The 22,881-nt window shown below is 36.2% G+C and overlaps 1 protein-coding gene across 1 annotated transcript; it reads left to right on the forward strand.

Annotated features, from left to right (window-relative positions):
• The first annotated feature begins 9,706 nt into the window (after positions 1-9,706).
• Positions 9,707-11,816, forward strand: MS3_00009388 (uncharacterized protein). Its single transcript, XM_051217750.1, has one exon. It carries the CDS (start codon positions 10,246-10,248, stop codon positions 10,846-10,848), a length of 603 nt encoding a protein of 200 aa, XP_051064173.1. The 5' UTR covers positions 9,707-10,245; the 3' UTR covers positions 10,849-11,816.
• The last annotated feature ends 11,065 nt before the right edge of the window (positions 11,817-22,881 follow it).

The following is a 22,881-nucleotide window of genomic DNA, read 5'->3' on the forward strand; positions in this document are numbered from 1 at the left end:
GATATATAATAAATAATTTTAATACATTCAATCAAATCTGTGTGACAACTCCTCATTAATGTACTTGGTTTTTGTTTTATTTCAAAGTTAATGCACAGGCCCACCTACGAATAGATTGGTCTCAATGGTTGATCTGTATACATATATGTAACTGTAAAAATAATAAAATGTTTAAACTGGAGAAATTTCAAAATAATTCCTTTGTAGAACAGGGAGAGAGGGAATTCAGTATTGACAAAAGAGGTTCGAAATGATCCTATAAAATTTTGTAAGTGACTTGTGAAGATGACTTTCATCAGGAATCAGCCTCAAACCTTAACAGTTACGAAATTCCATTAGCGAACAAGAGTGCAGGAAATATTTGATATTCAACAACATTTTCAGTGGAGCACAACACGAATATGTATGTGCAACATCAAAACCAGATCTTGATATAGGGGGAAAAGTGTTGACGAATTAAAAACGACAGCAGCTAATCAACAAACAATGAATCTGCTGTGAAAATGACATTTTCAACAATTTGAATGAGGTTATCATTCCACAAAAGAGATCGTCATTTATTAACAATAAACCATGTTAAGTTAGATGACTCTAGCGATTCCTTACAAAACAACTGATAGCATACTTTTGAAATAAGGTCATGATTTGCATGAAATTTTACATTCCACTTAAAAATGATATATTCAATAAATAGAAAATGTATGTAGCTCAGTGATTACATGTCATGTCTTATCAGAGAACAGGAACAACTTGGAATAAAATATCAAAATACAGTGTTTCATCATTTGTTTTCTGTTATTGCTTGCTTGCTTGAACATCTGGGCTACCTGCTTATGCCATCTGAATGTTTCAACAAGTTATCCGTTTCTGGCTGTTTTAACGCATCACCATGTTTGTCATTCGCAAACCTGTTAAGGAGCGTTTATGAAAAGCATAAAAGTTCAATCAGAGACATTTTGGTTGCTGACAATATGCAGCGAAAAAATGTACGGTAATCAGATATCGATTCTTGGACTGCTAACTTCTAGCTGGCGACCACTCAATATTTGTTGTCAGGATCGACCTAGTATTAGGAAAAGGAAACGTGTTGAAATACATTGTTCTGAGAATTCTATATGACAGTGATAATGTAGCAGTGCACTTTATTTAAGAATTTTGGTTAGATAGATATAACTTCATTTTCATAAGTTGGATTGAATATTAATGTCAGAACATCAAACCATGATTTGATTCATCAATAACAAACTTACATTTAAAATTCGTCCAATACACCATTTAATTTTGATGAACTGTTTATATTTAATGTATATTTTCAAGTGGTTCACTGACGCTTTTTCAAACGGTACTCATTTATATTCCATCTGTGACGTACAACAGACGCCTATGTTCGCCGGCTACGGTTGCCGTTAACGCCTGCCGGTTCGGAAGTTTCCCGAATTATTTTTCGTGTCGGTCGATTTTGAGTTGGGAAAACTGCAGGGTTTTCTGAAATTTCTGGAGGAATTTCCGTTCTGGTTATGATACCAGCACCAGTGGGGATTATCAGTCTCTCGTGGTTTAGAGAGAGATCGCCTACGTTAAGTTCTTCTTCGAGGGGTGTGTGATCGTTTACGGTCGTTACAAATTTAAGGTAATGTGTAAGTGTATGAAATAACTCTGTTATGTCATTCTGGGTCGTTTGAGGCTTTTCTTTGCATGAAAAAACATCGGCAAATGATTTCGTAATTTCTAAGATGCGGTCGGCAGATGCAGCCAGATCGTCTAAGACGTTGTTTTGAAACGAGACCAGCACAGCTTGCACCTGTTGAGGAATTTTGGACAAGAAACGTTTTTTGAATAGGCCGTCATCGAAGGTTCTTTGGCCGAAAACCTCTCTCATCCTTTGCAATATGTCTGTCGCAGAACCGTATTGCAGGTCGATGTTATTAAGGAGTTGGTCTAACATTTGTCGATCGGTTATTGCAGTGGTTGTTGAGCACGGCGTTCCCTTTCTCGATCTGGTGCGGATGCATGACCGAGCGCCTTCAGCCAGCTGAGTCCATTAAAACTACTCTTGTCAGCATCCAATGTCGAAGACTTACAGAGCTATTTATTTTAGGGATTTATTTACCTCTACAATGTGTAGAAAGATGCTGCAAACACCTTCACTTCGACGAATATTTGGCCTCAACTGAAACTATGGACAAGGCAATTTGCGTGAGCAGAAATCATTGAACTTGTCTTCAGAAAGTGCAATAATTGTAAGTATTTGAATAATAGTAAAAACTAAGAATACCATAAATAATGCAATTCAACCATGAAGTATTAGATGAGCACGAATAAACGTATTGTCATTGGAAATGGAAATCAAGGAGTCAACAAGTACAAATCAAACATTAGTTCATACAAACATCACAGAAAATTAGGCCTTAGACTGACCATGTTAATGAAATGATCATAGTGAATGCATAATATCAATCGATTCACCGACGCTTTCTCAAGCGGTACACGTTTATATTCCATTCAACATGATCATGATCATCAACACCATCATCATAATAAAGGATGAAGTAAGTGTCTCAAAGTAAACTTGATGGTTAGATGTGAGCTAGTGTTTACTGAAAAATGCACTGTATGTTAATTGTGCATAGAAATGTCAGTGAGTCAGTCAGCAGTCAGTCAGTAAGCAACGGTTGACGGACGTTACAGAAAAGTGTTAAGTGAAGTTTAGAAGTGGAATATGTTTTATGTAAGTGTGTGTAATTGAAGTCTCAGTCAACATTCTCGGAACGTCAGATAGTCGCATTAGCTTTAACTAACAAGTTCCTCATCACATCACTAACCACAATGTTGCAACTTCTATCTTCGAAGCATCTCCTTGCACCAATATATATTTCAATAGTTGCTTGACATATCTGAAGTTCCTCAAATGATTAAAATGAAGACAGAAAATCATTGAATAAATAAGGCTGATTGGACAAATTGTATTTCATTGTGGTAAGGAAATAGACAAGTTTACACTGTATGTTATGTCCAATTCACATAATACTGGTCATTGCAATCACTGAGCATCATTCATTTTCATATTAGACTAATTTGTTACTGAATATCTATCTATCTGTGAAGTGTAAGATGTCAGTGGAAATTTCACTGCAGTTTTATGTTTGTGTAATTGGTTTTCACTAATGTAAGTCAATCATCTATGTATATCGGTAACTCTTTCAAACCATTTTCCCTTTTACATTCTTCTTCTTCTTCCTTTTCTTGTTCATCTTACATCCTTAAACCATTGTACATTCAATATAATTTGTAAATATTTGTGTTCATTCATCTACTGACTACTGTATTGTAATGAACTGTACTGTACTGTAGTGTACTGCACTCTACTCTACTGTTTTGTACTTCACTATGTCAGACATTCTGTAACTGAATGTAAATAAACTATTCATTTGTTGTTTACCAAGTGTTGTACTTTCAAATAAATAGCTGAACATTGAATTTAGATTTCTAATAGTCGAAAAAATAATGATCTGTATTGGAATCGATAAGATGAATAAGTTGAGTATCCATCATGGATAACACTAAAATATGTGTAAACAATGTGAAGTGAAACTGACGCGAAAATGTAGTGAATTGGAGAACAAGTACGTTGATCGGTTCGATTATCTGAGTAAGTGACACCAGCTGACTGATTTCTTGAAATGGAACATTCAAATTAACGAACGAACTAGTCGATCATACGAAACCGATCATCATGATCATGATCACGGGAATTATGTAGTTCACTTGTTTTAACGGAATCACTACATGAATTAGATAAAATAAGATATTGTAGATCACCAACGTAGATGATCTATGTGGAATGATCGGAAGCCCACTCGAATTAGACGAGAATGGTGTGACGAACCAGCTAACGTCGAAGTCACACCTCGTGGTCAGCACCTTACGTGCACTACCCCATTGATGTTTCAAGGCACCATAGATGCTTTGAAGACTGTACAACACAGAGGACATTATTACAGAAATATTTTGGTTAAAGTAGATACAAGCGAAAGCGAGACCACTGCCTCATGGGCCAGTCCATGACATACGATTCGCTGAATGCGCTTTGGTTGTACTTGACCTTGGCAAGGAGCGATGATCTGTTCGACATTCAGTGATCCAACTGCCGGATGATTTGGCTAGTGCTCAGTGACATTTCACTGGCCCTACAATTTGAAGCAGTACATAGGTTTATTCTTGTAGTTATCAGTTGATCACAGTTCAAATAAGTCGATTATTTACTTGTTGTTGAAACCCCTTTCAAATCTACTAATTTACAAATGGCAATCTAGTGTGTGTGTGTGTTGTGTTGTGTTGTGTTGTGTTGATAAGCGATATAAACTACATCTGCTGAACATTAGGTTAAGATTTGTAGTTGGTAAACTGAGAAGTTATACGCCAACTACGTTACATGAACTATAGACTTAGTAAACATAATCAGAAAGATTTACACTATAGATTAGGCATAACTGTACAGTGTACAGTTCTTAGTGCAAATACGAGTCGTAACTAGAGAAACTATTCAATCTTTGTTGAATTTATTGTTAGCTATTGTGAAATCATACTTTTCATCCATCAATTATTTACTAAAATCACTTTGTTTAGTTGTTCGATTCGTAGCACGTCAAAGCTTACGAGTATGAAATAGAACAACATGAACACCACAGATGTGGCGTCCTTCAACATAAGTTCACTATTTCCAAAATAACACAGTTGTTGCTAAGTCTATTGAAACAAGAAATGATAATTCATCTACACGATTATCTACACACTAAACAACACCGATATTAATCATTGCATCATATCATTTCAGTTTGGTTTGTTCGATCGGTATTACAATACACTTCCTTCTCGTTGACCAACTGCTTGAGATAAATAGATAGACAGATCAACATGTAGATAGTTCTTCAAATTGTTCGATATAGTAGAAAGCTACTGTCGAATTAATTCTTCTCAATCGTGGTTGGTGTTCACGCTAGATTGCTTCGCTACAGCTGCTGGCTTTCATTTCTAATTGTCGATGTTGTACATGTTTTGCAAGAAATAATAAATGACGAATGATCAATTGTATGGAGTCAGAGAATGTGAATGCTGAAACTATGCGGTGAGCTGAAGCATTTTTAGATTAATTGGTTCGTTTACTTCTTTAGTATGAAGCACCTACATATAGGAAATGAAACACGAAACAAAGATAGAACGGAGAAGGAATCGCATGGTTCGAAGAAGTCCAGAGAAATGAAACATTGAAGCTTGGCATGTGTTATTTGAACAACAACAACAACAACAATAGTCATTCCTCATAGGTCGAATGCAGTCAAATGCATCAGATTTGAACTTGAAGAAGCCTTCAACAAAGTGAAATTGAATGAAATCTGATCAATTGGTTGAGTCCGACAATTTGTTCTAAATTCATTTGACCTAATGTTAATCATAGTTCTTCTGCATCTGAGTATACTTCTGAATGATTCAAACCCTCATCTTTATTGACGTTATTTGATTGAGATTAATTATGTGAAGGAATTTTGAATAATTGGAATCGATATGTGTTCTGTTGAGTTCGATGTATTTGGTAGATTTCTCTTATTCAACTGGAGTTTTGCATATTAGTCTACACTACTTATGAATATTCAGTAGTCCGTCTCATTACCGATAACTTTATTGTGTGCAGACATACAATTATTTGTTGTGTCAGAGAGTATTCTCGAGTACATCCATACACTGAACACATTCAATCTATTCATTCATGTAATCATCATATCACTTCAGTGCTTGCAATAGATATTTCAGATTCTATTGTGCAAGTCGAAAGTTCGCTTAGATGTAGAATTCACTACTTGTAATCCATTCATGATGCAATTATTTGCCTCTGTTAATCAGGTTCAACAGATGACATCATGAATGACTGTCTCACTCGAAAGTTCCATTGACAACTTTGTGACTATTCACAATACATACTGTTGGATCTTCCAATAATTAGTGACGAAATCATTCCGTTGATATTCAAACAACTGAACAGTATTCAAAGCAATGAATTTCCTCAATCAACCATTTTAAATTTCTTCATGAAATACCTCAATCGTTAGAAGCTGCACAACTTTGTGCAGTTCAATATGCACACTCATAATTCACGAGTTTTACATGCTATAGAGAGTATGATAACTAAATGATATGAAGTGAGATACTCAATAATGTTTACAGCCCATTCCATAATATCACGTTGTCCGTATATGATTGAAGATTGATAATTCATCATCATAGCAGTTCATTGACGTCCTAATAAGAATATTGACAGATAGTTCCCATTTAAACATTAAAATTAAAACACGAATTTCAGCGAAGGGATCTCTTTTCAACGAATTTATTATCAAGCTGTACAATCGTATAAATATGAAAATTTTGTATTTGTAAAATTCCATGAGGAAATGTGAACACAGTTAATAAAAAAGGAGGTTATAATACTAGATTACGTAATATGAATAATAACAATAACAATCGATTAAGTGATTATAATAAGATGATTAAAATGTTTTTGTTATGATAATAATTAAAGGTCATATAGGTGTAAAAATAAATATGGTGATATGATGAGTATTCACGAATAAAACAATGAGAATATAAGACATAAGTAAAGGGGAGAATGCAGTAATAATCAAAATACTTAAGGCCAAGTTAACGATAACGATAAGACGTACTTCTTTTGTACGCATAATTCTGGTTTAAGCTCCTGGATGGTAAGAGTTTCGGCTATTTTTAAAAGTTGGATGCGAAGAAATCTGGGTAGATTAGAACGAATCATATAAACAACCTTAAATTCATTTTTTGGATCTGTGGAATGGTTACAGTCGATTAGGTGTTCAAGTATAGAACTTTTAACTGCTTTCCTTTCCCCCTTATAGAACCAAGCTGGAATATGTTCCCGTATCCGAGTTGAGAGCGAGCGCTGGCTACGGCCAATGTACCTTGCTCCACAAGAGCAGATGAACTGGTAGATGCACATAGTGGTGACCAGACGCGGAAGCTTGTCTTTTATGGACACAGAAAATAAGTTCCTACTCGTGAAGGTTATTCGCGATTTCGTTGCATTAAATGTTCTTCTAATAGTTGTTGTTAGACGATTTTTTTGATTACTTCTGATGTTCGATCACCTTTAAATTCCAGACTTATATAAAGGTTTTTCTTCGTCACGGAGCAACTGGGTTTCTTGTCATAACTACTTCTATTCATATTCTCTTCTATGAACCGTTCTGGGTAGCCATTTTCCGTCAGGGTTTTCTTGAGGAATTCAAGTTCTTCGTTAATGCATTCTTTACTGCATATCTGACGTATTCGATAACATAAAGAGTGGATGAGATTTCTCTTTCTACTTAACGGAACCCAGCTATAGAAATTAGTTAGTTGTCCATTCCATGTTTGTTTTCTAAAGATGGATCTTTTCAAAGAACCATTACTCCTTCTCATCAGACGTACATCGAGAAAAGGAATTGATTGGTCCCGTTCCTTTTCTAACGTGAAGTCTATAGAAGGCTGGCATGAGTTAAAGGTGTTTAAAGTATCCTCTAAATCAATATTATTGTCACAAACGATAAACGTGTCGTCCATATATCTAACGTATAGGTGAAATTGACTGATCATTGAGCTTAGTTGGTCATTTTTTAGTTTTGCTATGAAACAATCTGCTAAAATCGGACCCAATGGAGACCCCATTGCGATCCCATCCCTCTGTCTATATATTTCATTGTTGAAACTAAACTGGACATTGAAAGTACAGCGTAACAATAGTTCTTTCAAGTGTTCAGTAGGCAAACCTAGATCTATGTTGTTGCAATCAATATACTCACATATATAACACATCGTTTCGGTTAAACCTACGCTAGTGAACAAAGAATTAACATCAAGCGATAACATGTGTTTTCCGGAAGTATTAAAGTTCTTAATAAGAATACCCAATAATTTTGTTCTGTGTTATGTATAAGTAGTGATTCAGGCAACCGTTAAAGTGTACATTTGCATCCAGTGATGAGAATGAGCAAATGAGGCAATGATGAACACGAGAACGTAAGGAAAACGGTTAAGAAACCCGATCGCATAGGGTAAATGAATGGGAGAGCATGTTGTTGTTTGAATTTCACAGGGTGTTATTCTAAATGGTCAATGAGTGTAACACTGATAAATAAACATTGAATTGTAGTGTGAATCAAATGATATGATGGGAATTAATGCCCTACTTATTACAATAACAATAAACATGTTGATATAAGAGAAGGACGTGTGAACCACAATATGAGGAAGCAGATGTCGAATGTGGAAATTGTTTATTTGGGTGAAGTAAATGTTTGTGTGAACGTGTTCATCATCCAGTCAACAATGATAATAACAACAATAATAAAATTATTAATAATAGGGATAAAAGGTTAAGGTGAAGATGGAGATGGATATGGGAAAAATTCATTTGTAAACAGAGTTTGAATCACATCTCTATGGTTATCTAAATGATCTTCTGTGTTCGACAGTGGCTACTGATGAAATCGGAAGATTTTTCTGAGCTGCTTACACAACCGTGTCAATATTATGACAGCGTCAAACTGAGAAGCAACTTCCAAACTAAACTCACATGATTCCACTTTTGATTGGTGCGACTTACTACTTATGTCTGTCGATATAAGCAGCATACTTCAAAGCCAGCTCATGATATAATCATCCTCATAACGAAGGGCACATAGTTCGAGCTGGTATATGGATGTTACGACGAATCCATACACACCTAGATTATAGAGTGCTAAATAGAGTTGACTCTCGAATCATTGATGCTCTAGCAACTCACCAACCGAAGTATATTTGTGTCAGGATCAACATGTTTGAACGTAAAATGTAGACATCTGTTTCAAACAAGTTTACTAATGTTTTTGAGCACGGTTAACATTTGAAGTCTGTCATTCATGCGAATATGTTCATCCAGTCAGGCAAACGGAATGAATGGTATGTGTGTGTTCCTCCAAAGTGTGTCCAACTGTCCTTACTATAGCTTTGTTCAGAGTGATATTCAGATATTGGAATATAACAACGTTATTTCAAAGTGCTCACTTTTGATATATATTATATGATACAACAAACTCTAAATGAAACAATGATGGTTGCCTATTCGTACTATGATGAAAGATCCATTGGTTGTGGATACGGTTTGCTTTCACCAACTAATTGATAAATTGTCTCAAACAGTTTCAACCAGTATAAAACGAGATCATTTAGAAGTTTTATCTTCAAACACCCTATTGACTTCTATCACACAGACAACTAACAACCGTATTTCACTGTTGTTCACAGAATCTACCAAATGTCTGACAACATTTGATTATTTGAAGTTTATCATAACGACCAACATTTTGATCGGACGTGAAGTGGAACTGAAATTCCGTTTAAAATGAGAGATCTCCCAACTCTTCCATCACCTTGACCTTTACCTACAAGTGTTATTCTGATTGTCATTTTGTAAATAAACAGCTGCATTCATTCATCTAATGCAATTCGCACTCTTCTTATCATGTGAGGATGGAGAGGAATATGGGAAATAATTCTATTGTAAATTACTTACTTACTTACTTACTTACTTACTTACTTACTTACTTACTTACTTACTTACTTACTTACTTACTTACTTACTTACTTACTTACTTACTTACTTACTTACTGTTGAGATATTCAGGAAAATATCCCAAGAATTATCCTGTTAAGCCTAATGTTATCCTTGGACATGAAATGGTATCATCTTATTGGTGAATATTTGTTTAACGTGTCATTTTCCTACTGGCCATTATTGTACAATGTTATTTTCTATTTTATGGGACGTTGTGGTCTGCTTGACTGGTATATAAACAAAGTATGTTTGAAATACAATGATTCATATCTCCGAGGCTGTCATTTGTGTTCTGGACTCAACTGGCTGGGTTAGATAGGGAGGCGAGACCAATCAGAACCCTAGGTCGTTCTACGTGTTTGTGCGTCTTTGGTCCGATCAATAATTCCCTACCCTTAATCCGCAGCATCATTTTCAAGTTATAACAATTGGCGACGGGGTGAAGAAAAGATACAGTCCAAAGTCATTCTGTAATTGGACGAAATCCAGTCTAATTATTCAACCAATCAGTATCCAAATTGTCATCAGTGTCCTTGAACCACATTGGTCATTAGTCATACAGTAATTTTCATCACAGGTGCTGATTCGAAAAAATGACTCTCCCTTCCGATCGATTACAGCTGCTCTTTGAACGACATTTGGACTTATTAGTCAAATTCCGCACGCAGCTGCTAAATCACTCATGCTATGAAGACGCGACGGAAGTGGATGGATTGATATCTCAAATACACAGTGAGCTGGAAAATGACAGCAACCTCCATGAATCCTCGATGAACTGTACTTCAAACGAAACAGTCATCCATGATGCGCCCAGTGGTCCAGTACTTTCTATTCCAGAAACATGCCCGGTAATGGAGTCTAACTCTATCATCCCCGAAACAGCATGTGCAGACAGTAACATATCCAGCTCACGAGAAGATCTCATTGTTTTGCCAGAAAATGTGTTCCACGCATCAAATAATAACCAAGAACCTGGCACAGTTTTGTTGGACGCCGATTATCATAATGATCCACTACTTACTAAAGATTTAAACCCTGATGACTTCGAATTGGATGGCGTTTATCCTCAATATCTGATCGATTTTACTGGATTCCCTGTGCAATATGTTTTAAATACAATCAAATTTATTGTAATTTGGGTTTATGAAGACCCAACATTATTTCGCGGGGGAGGATGGACGCGGAAAAAAATTTAAAATCCGGACATCAACTCCGGATCTCCAAAAAAGGGAGGTGTTGGGATATTCAGGAAAATATCCCAAGAATTATCCTGTTAAGCCTAATGTTATCCTTGGACATGAAATGGTATCATCTTATTGGTGAATATTTGTTTAACGTGTCATTTTCCTACTGGCCATTATTGTACAATGTTATTTTCTATTTTATGGGACGTTGTGGTCTGCTTTACTGGTATATAAACAAAGTATGTTTGAAATACAATGATTCATATCTCCGAGGCTGTGACTTGTGTTCTGGACTCAACTGGCTGGGTTAGATAGGGAAGCGAGACCAATCAGAACCCTAGGTCGTTCTACGTGTTTGTGCGTCTTTGGTCCGATCAATAATTCGCTACCCTTAATCAGCAGCATAATTTTCACGTTATAACACTTACTTACTTACTTACTTACTTACTTACTTACTTACTTAGCGACCACGTCCTGTAGAAATCTAACTCGCTAATGAACGCTAACCAGAAAAAATTAATTAATTCCATTCATTTGTAAACAGAGTTTGAATTCCATCTCTATGGTCATCTAAATGATCTGTTGTGTTCGAGAGTTGCTACTGATGAAATCGGAAGATATTTCTGAGCTGCTTGCACAACCGAGAACACAGTCACATGAAATCTCGACAAAAACAAATGTGCAAGTCAGTAGGATATTCATAATGAAAAGACCACTACAGTTATGCTTACATTGTCAGAAATTCACAACAAACCGGTTCGCCTCAATTAAGAATATTTCACTAAACATTGTGGACACACGTGAATGTGTGAAGCGATTGACTGATGATTAGACAGTATTTCTTTGACTTGGTTAGCTGGAAGTCCTATTGCATATTAGGTTTTCTTCATCGAACACCATATAACTTGAGAGCTGTCATTCAATCTGCTTCCTTCGATATTCGTGCATAATTTCAAAGTGTAATTGCTAGGAAGAGGTCAGCTAAAATCGGGCCTAGAGGCGAGCCCATAGCTATCCCGTCTATTTGTCTATAGTAAGTATTGTTGAAGACAAAATGTACATTCAGAGTGCATCTTAGGAGCAGTTCCCTTAGGCTATCGTTAGCCTAGCAAAGCTAGAAAACGGACCTCTCAATGAGACTATTAAGAAACTGGATTTATATTGTCGATACATTGACGATACATTCATTATCGTAGACCAAAACACTAGTAAAGAGGAACTCCTAGACCAATTCAACAGTGTTCACCCAGCGATCACCTTCACTGGTGAAAGCGAGTATGATAAGAAGCTGAGCTTCCTTGACGTCACACTAAGCAGACGAAGTGACGGCATGTTAAGTAGAAGCGTGTATAGAAGAAACCCCTCTTCATGCCAATATACCCATTTCTGCAGTTTCACACCCATCCGTTACAAGAGAAATTTGGTTAGATGTCTCACTAGCAGAGCTAAAAAGATCTGCACAGTAGACACTCTAAGTCAGGAGCTTGAATTTCTCAACAACTCACTGACCGAGATCGGCTACCCCAGCGCGTTCATTAAGAAATACATGCAGGATATAATAAAGAAGTCGGAGATTTCGACTGTTCGTAAGAAACCTTTATACATGAAAGTGCAATTCAACGGGGATGTGGCTAGTGACACTCTGAAATATAGGTTAACCAAAGTAATCACCAAGACATTCTACGCAGCCAATCTTGCGTTGACCTTCTCTCGTCGACCAGCGATGTCTACTCAAACGAAGGATAAGTTACCTGAGTTGGCCTCTTCCATGTGCATTTACAAATTCAGCTGCTCCTGTGGAGATAGCTATATAGGGCGTACTACCAGGCAACTTAACCAACGAATGAGTGAACATCTACCAACTTGGTACATAAAGGGTCAGAGAAAAACTATTCGCAGTTCTATACTAGCACATCTTATTGATAGCGGTCATGCAGTAGATAAATCGAAATCATTCCGAGTTATCTATCGTATACCTCCATCATTTCCCGACGGCGTCCGTTCCCGTCTCCTATATATAGCTGAAGCCATTGGAATTCGTACATATAACCCCAATCTATGTGTACAGAAGAAATACGTGACTCCCTATCCCTTCCATGGCCAGTTATAACTTAACTAACAATTTTTATTTTTTATTTTAAATTTTATTATTATCATTATTTATTTTATTCTATCTGTGTTATTGTTAACCTTATCTCCACATCCATTATTTGTTTGTCATTATCCGCCTCTTTGTATTCTTCACTATCTAATTATTTACACACATCTTATTACGTAATGATTTTTAATGTTTTGTGATTACTATTCCTAGTCTATTTACCCATGTTTATTTGACCTTCTATTTCCAACGATTAACTATTGATAAGAACTTTGTTATTGTAGTTTATTATTCTTACCACAATCTGTTCACCTGTCTTCGTACTATCAACTTGTACTTTTACCTATTATATGTAGTCACTTATTCTATTTCATTGTGAGGATTGACCCATATTGCCTTGATTGGTTTAAAATTTTTGTATAAATATTCATGTATATTAGAGTAAAGCCTGATGACGATCTAATTGAAAACAATTGTTCGCTTATATGTGTTGTTCTAATTTTCACAATGGGAATCTTTAATATTTGAAGTTTATCATAACGACCAACATTTTGATCGGACGTGAAGTGGAACTGAAATTCCGTTTACGAATGAGAGATTTCCCAACTCTTCCATCACCTTGACCTTTACCTACAAGTGTTATTCTGATTGTCATTTTGTAAATAAACAGCTGCATTCATTCATCTAATGCAATTCGCACTCTTCTTATCATGTGAGGATGGAGAGGAATATGGGAAATAATTCTATTGTAAATTACTTACTTACTTACTTACTTACTTACTTACTTACTTAGCGACCACGTCCTGTAGAAATCTAACTCGCTAATGAACGCTAACCAGAAAAAATTAATTAATTCCATTCATTTGTAAACAGAGTTTGAATTCCATCTCTATGGTCATCTAAATGATCTGTTGTGTTCGAGAGTTGCTACTGATGAAATCGGAAGATATTTCTGAGCTGCTTGCACAACCGAGAACACAGTCACATGAAATCTCGACAAAAACAAATGTGCAAGTCAGTAGGATATTCATAATGAAAAGACCACTACAGTTATGCTTACATTGTCAGAAATTCACAACAAACCGGTTCGCCTCAATTAAGAATATTTCACTAAACATTGTGGACACACGTGAATGTGTGAAGCGATTGACTGATGATTAGACAGTATTTCTTTGACTTGGTTAGCTGGAAGTCCTATTGCATATTAGGTTTTCTTCATCGAACACCATATAACTTGAGAGCTGTCATTCAATCTGCTTCCTTCGATATTCGTGCATAATTTCAAAGTGTAATTGCTAGGAAGAGGTCAGCTAAAATCGGGCCTAGAGGCGAGCCCATAGCTATCCCGTCTATTTGTCTATAGTAAGTATTGTTGAAGACAAAATGTACATTCAGAGTGCATCTTAGGAGCAGTTCCCTTAGGCTATCGTTAGCCTAGCAAAGCTAGAAAACGGACCTCTCAATGAGACTATTAAGAAACTGGATTTATATTGTCGATACATTGACGATACATTCATTATCGTAGACCAAAACACTAGTAAAGAGGAACTCCTAGACCAATTCAACAGTGTTCACCCAGCGATCACCTTCACTGGTGAAAGCGAGTATGATAAGAAGCTGAGCTTCCTTGACGTCACACTAAGCAGACGAAGTGACGGCATGTTAAGTAGAAGCGTGTATAGAAGAAACCCCTCTTCATGCCAATATACCCATTTCTGCAGTTTCACACCCATCCGTTACAAGAGAAATTTGGTTAGATGTCTCACTAGCAGAGCTAAAAGATCTGCACAGTAGACACTCTAAGTCAGGAGCTTGAATTTCTCAACAACTCACTGACCGAGATCGGCTACCCCAGCGCGTTCATTAAGAAATACATGCAGGATATAATAAAGAAGTCGGAGATTTCGACTGTTCGTAAGAAACCTTTATACATGAAAGTGCAATTCAACGGGGATGTGGCTAGTGACACTCTGAAATATAGGTTAACCAAAGTAATCACCAAGACATTCTACGCAGCCAATCTTGCGTTGACCTTCTCTCGTCGACCAGCGATGTCTACTCAAACGAAGGATAAGTTACCTGAGTTGGCCTCTTCCATGTGCATTTACAAATTCAGCTGCTCCTGTGGAGATAGCTATATAGGGCGTACTACCAGGCAACTTAACCAACGAATGAGTGAACATCTACCAACTTGGTACATAAAGGGTCAGAGAAAAACTATTCGCAGTTCTATACTAGCACATCTTATTGATAGCGGTCATGCAGTAGATAAATCGAAATCATTCCGAGTTATCTATCGTATACCTCCATCATTTCCCGACGGCGTCCGTTCCCGTCTCCTATATATAGCTGAAGCCATTGGAATTCGTACATATAACCCCAATCTATGTGTACAGAAGAAATACGTGACTCCCCTATCCCTTCCATGGCCAGTTATAACTTAACTAACAATTTTTATTTTTTATTTTAAATTTTATTATTATCATTATTTATTTTATTCTATCTGTGTTATTGTTAACCTTATCTCCACATCCATTATTTGTTTGTCATTATCCGCCTCTTTGTATTCTTCACTATCTAATTATTTACACACATCTTATTACGTAATGATTTTTAATGTTTTGTGATTACTATTCCTAGTCTATTTACCCATGTTTATTTGACCTTCTATTTCCAACGATTAACTATTGATAAGAACTTTGTTATTGTAGTTTATTATTCTTACCACAATCTGTTCACCTGTCTTCGTACTATCAACTTGTACTTTTACCTATTATATGTAGTCACTTATTCTATTTCATTGTGAGGATTGACCCATATTGCCTTGATTGGTTTAAAATTTTTGTATAAATATTCATGTATATTAGAGTAAAGCCTGATGACGATCTAATTGAAAACAATTGTTCGCTTATATGTGTTGTTCTAATTTTCACAATGGGAATCTTTAATATTTGAAGTTTATCATAACGACCAACATTTTGATCGGACGTGAAGTGGAACTGAAATTCCGTTTACGAATGAGAGATTTCCCAACTCTTCCATCACCTTGACCTTTACCTACAAGTGTTATTCTGATTGTCATTTTGTAAATAAACAGCTGCATTCATTCATCTAATGCAATTCGCACTCTTCTTATCATGTGAGGATGGAGAGGAATATGGGAAATAATTCTATTGTAAATTACTTACTTACTTACTTACTTACTTACTTAGCGACCACGTCCTGTAGAAATCTAACTCGCTAATGAACGCTAACCAGAAAAATTAATTAATTCCATTCATTTGTAAACAGAGTTTGAATTCCATCTCTATGGTCATCTAAATGATCTGTTGTGTTCGAGAGTTGCTACTGATGAAATCGGAAGATATTTCTGAGCTGCTTGCACAACCGAGAACACAGTCACATGAAATCTCGACAAAAACAAATGTGCAAGTCAGTAGGATATTCATAATGAAAAGACCACTACAGTTATGCTTACATTGTCAGAAATTCACAACAAACCGGTTCGCCTCAATTAAGAATATTTCACTAAACATTGTGGACACACGTGAATGTGTGAAGCGATTGACTGATGATTAGACAGTATTTCTTTGACTTGGTTAGCTGGAAGTCCTATTGCATATTAGGTTTTCTTCATCGAACACCATATAACTTGAGAGCTGTCATTCAATCTGCTTCCTTCGATATTCGTGCATAATTTCAAAGTGTAATTGCTAGGAAGAGGTCAGCTAAAATCGGGCCTAGAGGCGAGCCCATAGCTATCCCGTCTATTTGTCTATAGTAAGTATTGTTGAAGACAAAATGTACATTCAGAGTGCATCTTAGGAGCAGTTCCCTTAGGCTATCGTTAGCCTAGCAAAGCTAGAAAACGGACCTCTCAATGAGACTATTAAGAAACTGGATTTATATTGTCGATACATTGACGATACATTCATTATCGTAGACCAAAACACTAGTAAAGAGGAACTCCTAGACCAATTCAACAGTGTTCACCCAGCGATCACCTTCACTGGTGAAAGCGAGTATGATAAGAAGCTGAGCTTCCTTGACGTCACACTAAGCAGACGAAGTGACGGCATGTTAAGTAGAAGCGTGTATAGAAGAAACCCCTCTTCATGCCAATATACCCATTTCTGCAGTTTCACACCCATCCGTTACAAGAGAAATTTGGTTAGATGTCTCACTAGCAGAGCTAAAAAGATCTGCACAGTAGACACTCTAAGTCAGGAGCTTGAATTTCTCAACAACTCACTGACCGAGATCGGCTACCCCAGCGCGTTCATTAAGAAATACATGCAGGATATAATAAAGAAGTCGGAGATTTCGACTGTTCGTAAGAAACCTTTATACATGAAAGTGCAATTCAACGGGGATGTGGCTAGTGACACTCTGAAATATAGGTTAACCAAAGTAATCACCAAGACATTCTACGCAGCCAATCTTGCGTTGACCTTCTCTCGTCGACCAGCGATGTCTACTCAAACGAAGGATAAGTTACCTGAGTTGGCCTCTTCCATGTGCATTTACAAATTCAGCTGCTCCTGTGGAGATAGCTATATAGGGCGTACTACCAGGCAACTTAACCAACGAATGAGTGAACATCTACCAACTTGGTACATAAAGGGTCAGAGAAAAACTATTCGCAGTTCTATACTAGCACATCTTATTGATAGCGGTCATGCAGTAGATAAATCGAAATCATTCCGAGTTATCTATCGTATACCTCCATCATTTCCCGACGGCGTCCGTTCCCGTCTCCTATATATAGCTGAAGCCATTGGAATTCGTACATATAACCCCAATCTATGTGTACAGAAGAAATACGTGACTCCCCTATCCCTTCCATGGCCAGTTATAACTTAACTAACAATTTTTATTTTTTATTTTAAATTTTATTATTATCATTATTTATTTTATTCTATCTGTGTTATTGTTAACCTTATCTCCACATCCATTATTTGTTTGTCATTATCCGCCTCTTTGTATTCTTCACTATCTAATTATTTACACACATCTTATTACGTAATGATTTTTAATGTTTTGTGATTACTATTCCTAGTCTATTTACCCATGTTTATTTGACCTTCTATTTCCAACGATTAACTATTGATAAGAACTTTGTTATTGTAGTTTATTATTCTTACCACAATCTGTTCACCTGTCTTCGTACTATCAACTTGTACTTTTACCTATTATATGTAGTCACTTATTCTATTTCATTGTGAGGATTGACCCATATTGCCTTGATTGGTTTAAAATTTTTGTATAAATATTCATGTATATTAGAGTAAAGCCTGATGACGATCTAATTGAAAACAATTGTTCGCTTATATGTGTTGTTCTAATTTTCACAATGGGAATCTTTAATATTTGAAGTTTATCATAACGACCAACATTTTGATCGGACGTGAAGTGGAACTGAAATTCCGTTTACGAATGAGAGATTTCCCAACTCTTCCATCACCTTGACCTTTACCTACAAGTGTTATTCTGATTGTCATTTTGTAAATAAACAGCTGCATTCATTCATCTAATGCAATTCGCACTCTTCTTATCATGTGAGGATGGAGAGGAATATGGGAAATAATTCTATTGTAAATTACTTACTTACTTACTTACTTACTTACTTAGCGACCACGTCCTGTAGAAATCTAACTCGCTAATGAACGCTAACCAGAAAAAATTAATTAATTCCATTCATTTGTAAACAGAGTTTGAATTCCATCTCTATGGTCATCTAAATGATCTGTTGTGTTCGAGAGTTGCTACTGATGAAATCGGAAGATATTTCTGAGCTGCTTGCACAACCGAGAACACAGTCACATGAAATCTCGACAAAAACAAATGTGCAAGTCAGTAGGATATTCATAATGAAAAGACCACTACAGTTATGCTTACATTGTCAGAAATTCACAACAAACCGGTTCGCCTCAATTAAGAATATTTCACTAAACATTGTGGACACACGTGAATGTGTGAAGCGATTGACTGATGATTAGACAGTATTTCTTTGACTTGGTTAGCTGGAAGTCCTATTGCATATTAGGTTTTCTTCATCGAACACCATATAACTTGAGAGCTGTCATTCAATCTGCTTCCTTCGATATTCGTGCATAATTTCAAAGTGTAATTGCTAGGAAGAGGTCAGCTAAAATCGGGCCTAGAGGCGAGCCCATAGCTATCCCGTCTATTTGTCTATAGTAAGTATTGTTGAAGACAAAATGTACATTCAGAGTGCATCTTAGGAGCAGTTCCCTTAGGCTATCGTTAGCCTAGCAAAGCTAGAAAACGGACCTCTCAATGAGACTATTAAGAAACTGGATTTATATTGTCGATACATTGACGATACATTCATTATCGTAGACCAAAACACTAGTAAAGAGGAACTCCTAGACCAATTCAACAGTGTTCACCCAGCGATCACCTTCACTGGTGAAAGCGAGTATGATAAGAAGCTGAGCTTCCTTGACGTCACACTAAGCAGACGAAGTGACGGCATGTTAAGTAGAAGCGTGTATAGAAGAAACCCCTCTTCATGCCAATATACCCATTTCTGCAGTTTCACACCCATCCGTTACAAGAGAAATTTGGTTAGATGTCTCACTAGCAGAGCTAAAAAGATCTGCACAGTAGACACTCTAAGTCAGGAGCTTGAATTTCTCAACAACTCACTGACCGAGATCGGCTACCCCAGCGCGTTCATTAAGAAATACATGCAGGATATAATAAAGAAGTCGGAGATTTCGACTGTTCGTAAGAAACCTTTATACATGAAAGTGCAATTCAACGGGGATGTGGCTAGTGACACTCTGAAATATAGGTTAACCAAAGTAATCACCAAGACATTCTACGCAGCCAATCTTGCGTTGACCTTCTCTCGTCGACCAGCGATGTCTACTCAAACGAAGGATAAGTTACCTGAGTTGGCCTCTTCCATGTGCATTTACAAATTCAGCTGCTCCTGTGGAGATAGCTATATAGGGCGTACTACCAGGCAACTTAACCAACGAATGAGTGAACATCTACCAACTTGGTACATAAAGGGTCAGAGAAAAACTATTCGCAGTTCTATACTAGCACATCTTATTGATAGCGGTCATGCAGTAGATAAATCGAAATCATTCCGAGTTATCTATCGTATACCTCCATCATTTCCCGACGGCGTCCGTTCCCGTCTCCTATATATAGCTGAAGCCATTGGAATTCGTACATATAACCCCAATCTATGTGTACAGAAGAAATACGTGACTCCCTATCCCTTCCATGGCCAGTTATAACTTAACTAACAATTTTTATTTTTTATTTTAAATTTTATTATTATCATTATTTATTTTATTCTATCTGTGTTATTGTTAACCTTATCTCCACATCCATTATTTGTTTGTCATTATCCGCCTCTTTGTATTCTTCACTATCTAATTATTTACACACATCTTATTACGTAATGATTTTTAATGTTTTGTGATTACTATTCCTAGTCTATTTACCCATGTTTATTTGACCTTCTATTTCCAACGATTAACTATTGATAAGAACTTTGTTATTGTAGTTTATTATTCTTACCACAATCTGTTCACCTGTCTTCGTACTATCAACTTGTACTTTTACCTATTATATGTAGTCACTTATTCTATTTCATTGTGAGGATTGACCCATATTGCCTTGATTGGTTTAAAATTTTTGTATAAATATTCATGTATATTAGAGTAAAGCCTGATGACGATCTAATTGAAAACAATTGTTCGCTTATATGTGTTGTTCTAATTTTCACAATGGGAATCTTTAATATTTGAAGTTTATCATAACGACCAACATTTTGATCGGACGTGAAGTGGAACTGAAATTCCGTTTACGAATGAGAGATTTCCCAACTCTTCCATCACCTTGACCTTTACCTACAAGTGTTATTCTGATTGTCATTTTGTAAATAAACAGCTGCATTCATTCATCTAATGCAATTCGCACTCTTCTTATCATGTGAGGATGGAGAGGAATATGGGAAATAATTCTATTGTAAATTACTTACTTACTTACTTACTTACTTACTTAGCGACCACGTCCTGTAGAAATCTAACTCGCTAATGAACGCTAACCAGAAAAAATTAATTAATTCCATTCATTTGTAAACAGAGTTTGAATTCCATCTCTATGGTCATCTAAATGATCTGTTGTGTTCGAGAGTTGCTACTGATGAAATCGGAAGATATTTCTGAGCTGCTTGCACAACCGAGAACACAGTCACATGAAATCTCGACAAAAACAAATGTGCAAGTCAGTAGGATATTCATAATGAAAAGACCACTACAGTTATGCTTACATTGTCAGAAATTCACAACAAACCGGTTCGCCTCAATTAAGAATATTTCACTAAACATTGTGGACACACGTGAATGTGTGAAGCGATTGACTGATGATTAGACAGTATTTCTTTGACTTGGTTAGCTGGAAGTCCTATTGCATATTAGGTTTTCTTCATCGAACACCATATAACTTGAGAGCTGTCATTCAATCTGCTTCCTTCGATATTCGTGCATAATTTCAAAGTGTAATTGAGTATAGCATGGCCAATTTAGCATTCATCGAACTGGTGAGAAATTATTCATTTACTAGGAGAAGCCACCCTATTGGTCAATTTGTGGAAATTGGAAATTCCACCAATCACTTGATTCATCTCCACTATATAAACAACAACAGCAGCAGCTGTTATTGTCGACACAATACTTTATTTCTTGTGCCAATCATGTTACATCAAATGATTGAACATTCGTTCATTGTCACTGTATGCATTTCAATTTATCTCTTCAATTGCTTTCACACACAAACAAATGTGACAGATGACTTTAGATTGTTATCCCCATGTGAAGAGTGCCCGAAATGTAATACAAATATGCATTGCAACTACTCACAATGGATAAGCAGATTGGGACTGGCAAAGCAGACACTTTTAAAAACGTACTGGTTGAATGCAGTCGAAACGAGATCAGATTGCCTTAGTGAATGCCGATCTTATCCTCAGTGTAACTTATATACATATGAAATTGTAAGTTTAAAATGAGTTTTACAGTTTGATTGAACATGTATGTATATATGAGAACGAATTGTACTAATGATGCGCATTACTATTTGTTTTCGGTTTAAACTGTGTGGTGATAGATCTAACTTCATGAGTATTGAATAATGTAACGTGGATGGTGCTTTGTTATCATACACAATTGAACTGTTTATATTCTACATTGTTAAGACTGTTAAGAGTAATACTATACTATCGATTTTATACACAAACGCATAACTAATTTCTCTATGAATAATTCTTAATCATCACTTTATTGTCAGACGAAACTTAACGTAACTCATATCTCAGATTAGAATTGAATAGTTGATAATGAAAATGAAACGAATTAAGAGAATTGAATGAACTGATCAAAGGCTGATTTGATCAAAGATTGGTTTATTTCTTCAATGGTTCCTATGTTGGTTTTGTACCCAGATTGGTTAGTGCTGAGGTGAAATGGGATGCAACGGTTGTGTAACACTGCTCACTATGTCAGTTGTGATCAGTAAATCCAGAAACTAACTGTTCACTGACTAAACATTGATTTATAATTACGTTTAATAAACTAGTTGTGAATTCCACTTTGCCTTTTCCATAGTAAAACAGTTATTTGTCCATCACAACTTCCGAATATTATTTCCGACAGCTACGTAACTTCCAGTCGGCTTCATTGTCTCCAGTCAACATGAAAAACAATCAACCCATTCTGTTCTTACTAAATCTATTGTTATTAGTAGATGACAAGCATCGTTCGTAGTTCCAGTGAACTGAGAGTTTCAATTAACTATTTAGTGTTGAATTTGTATTATTGGTATTAGTGGATCGAATGCTACATTTCAACCATTCGATGTATGAATTCCAGTTATAAGTGAAATTTGAAACTCCTTCTTATTTA

The sequence above is a fragment of the Schistosoma haematobium genome, chromosome 7 (genome assembly GCF_000699445.3).
Source record: "Schistosoma haematobium chromosome 7, whole genome shotgun sequence".
NCBI lineage: Eukaryota > Metazoa > Platyhelminthes > Trematoda > Strigeidida > Schistosomatidae > Schistosoma > Schistosoma haematobium.